The 2,239-nt window shown below is 34.3% G+C and overlaps 1 protein-coding gene across 1 annotated transcript in view; it reads left to right on the top strand.

Moving 5' to 3' along the window:
- Positions 1-2,239, top strand: part of zgc:113176 (uncharacterized) — a 9,810-nt gene that overhangs the window by 6,179 nt on the left and 1,392 nt on the right. Inside the window, exon 9 of the mRNA XM_014034307.1 lies at positions 529-579. Within this exon, the coding sequence (XP_013889761.1) occupies positions 529-579 (51 nt within the window). The remainder of the gene's footprint in view (positions 1-528; positions 580-2,239) is intronic.

The following is a 2,239-nucleotide window of genomic DNA, read 5'->3' as shown; positions in this document are numbered from 1 at the left end:
ACCTCATTCTGATCATCAATCGGCATAAACCACCCTTTTCATTCAGATTAAAAATTCATTCAGATCGAGCTCAATCAGATCAGAACAATTGGAACAGCTGTTTACATGACGCATTTTTATTCTGAACGGCTGTTTAATCCGATTACTTTTGTCCATGTAAATTTAGCTAATACAGACAACAAATATTACATTTATAGTATTACAACTAAAACCGTTTTTGATGCCGCCACCGCAGTTTGTCCTTCATGAGCCTTCGTAGACAAGATGGTGGCTGCCTGTAGTGATGACCCGCAACCATGGAGATATAAACAGCTTTTTATCAGGTAAAAATAATAAAACAAGGTCTTTGTCTGCAATGATTAGACATGTTTTTTGTTATTGTCATTAGTGATTATCTCAATTTYGGCTAAAAGAATTGACAAAATCCTACACACTGTGCCTTTAAACATATAAAAGTTTTGTATAGACATATTGGGGAAAATGCTAAAAATGCTAACAGAATGTAATTTTGTGTTTTCTTTGGATCAGACATTAAGACGGAAGCTGTGGACGAYATTTTTGAGGCAATGTATGGAAATGGTAAGGTTCTTGTATGTGTACAATATAATATTTGTTATTTTATAACCTTACATGTGGGGATAATGACAAATAATTAGAGTGGTGGCTCAACTCTAACCACATTCAATCTTGTGACAGCATTAAGGCTCACAACCTAAATTAGAACAGCTTTGATAGGGTATTTTTTGTAGTAAAGGTGTAAAGTGATGAGTGAGRAGGTGACCAGATAGAACAATGGTCACATTTACTTTGATTGCTGCCCCCTGAACCATAGCCACGTTCCTGTTTGAAATATGTTTGCAATATTCAGATAGCAAAGGACGATGTGGGATTCAATAATTGTTGGCTAATATTTTCCAAATGTTGTGTTTTTCATGATAATATAATATTTGGCCAGTTAAGAGTCTCAGTAGAGTGAAGAAATGTGCTCAGTTTGTGCTCCAGCAGTCTAAGTCTATAGCAGCAGAAATGAAGAATAATTCAGGAAACCTAAGTCTAACTATAGGATTTATCAAAAAGGAAAGTCTTCAGTCTAATCTTAAAAGTAGTATATTTCATTTCATCCTTTTTGCAAATTTTAAAAAATTCACTCAAAATTCGAATTAAAATTGGATGGAAACATGGCTGGAGCTATAACGAAGTGAATTCCAATGGGGGTTTTCTATGTGTGCAGAAAGAGGCAACATTGCCAATGATGATCGTTCGCACAAAACTGCAATAAATTACAACAATAGTTCAATATTAAGACATTATTAAAGTAATACTGTATATCAAAACACAATGATATTAGTATTGTAAACACTGAACTACTGAGATTAAAAATATGATTAAACTATGGTTGTCATGATTCTTGTTTTTTATGGTTTTTATTGGTAGTTTTCACTGTTTTTTCTTTGTTTGGGATTGTCTTATTTTCTCATTTCCTGTTCAGTTTCCTGTGCCATGTTACCCTCAGTCAGCTTCTTAGGCCCTTTCCCAACCAGTGGCTACACACTCGCCCTACTCCCTACTCACTCAGTYTGYGCRTTCCYGCGGAGGGTYGGCCATATTAASTCCCATCTRAAACCAGTTAGRTACGAGGGTGAGTGGCTTATTAAGCCCTCCACAGMGAGTCTGCATCCAGTGCAGACTTGATCAGCAGGTGCAGCACCAAATAGTGTTCGGCATGGAGCACGGGACGTATAAATATAAGTTCCACATATGTTTTTGTACACATATTTACTAAGTAAACACCTCACCAACAAATTTAATTTCACATAGGCTATAAATCATGTTCAATTCAAACTTTATTAAAGACACTGAACCCTGGTCCATATTTAAAAAAGAAGAAAGGAAACATTAAAAAAATTAAGAATAAATAAATAATTTTAAAAATATGTTAAAAGTGCAATTATTTATCACACTGTGTTTGTTACAAATACAGTCATGTCTGAAAACTCTCTAAAATGTGGGCCTAATAAAATATTTTCTTTGGTCTATTAAAAAAAACATTTGTTCTCCTGCATTCAGTCGCTGCCAGAGGTTGGACTGTATTTAGTCTGTAAATAATAATCATACCCTGCTACTGCAAACTGTTGTTTATAAATGCAGTAAAACAAAACCAAAATGATTTTCTAATAAATGAAATTACACTTACTGCACACTTTATGCCTAGGAGTGTGAGTAAATATGTTGATTTTTT

The sequence above is a fragment of the Austrofundulus limnaeus genome, unplaced genomic scaffold, assembly GCF_001266775.1.
Source record: "Austrofundulus limnaeus strain Quisiro unplaced genomic scaffold, Austrofundulus_limnaeus-1.0 Scaffold2045, whole genome shotgun sequence".
Taxonomy (NCBI): domain Eukaryota; kingdom Metazoa; phylum Chordata; class Actinopteri; order Cyprinodontiformes; family Rivulidae; genus Austrofundulus; species Austrofundulus limnaeus.
The sequence above is the reverse complement of the archived record's forward strand: the minus strand, read 5'-3'. Positions and strand labels throughout refer to the sequence as shown.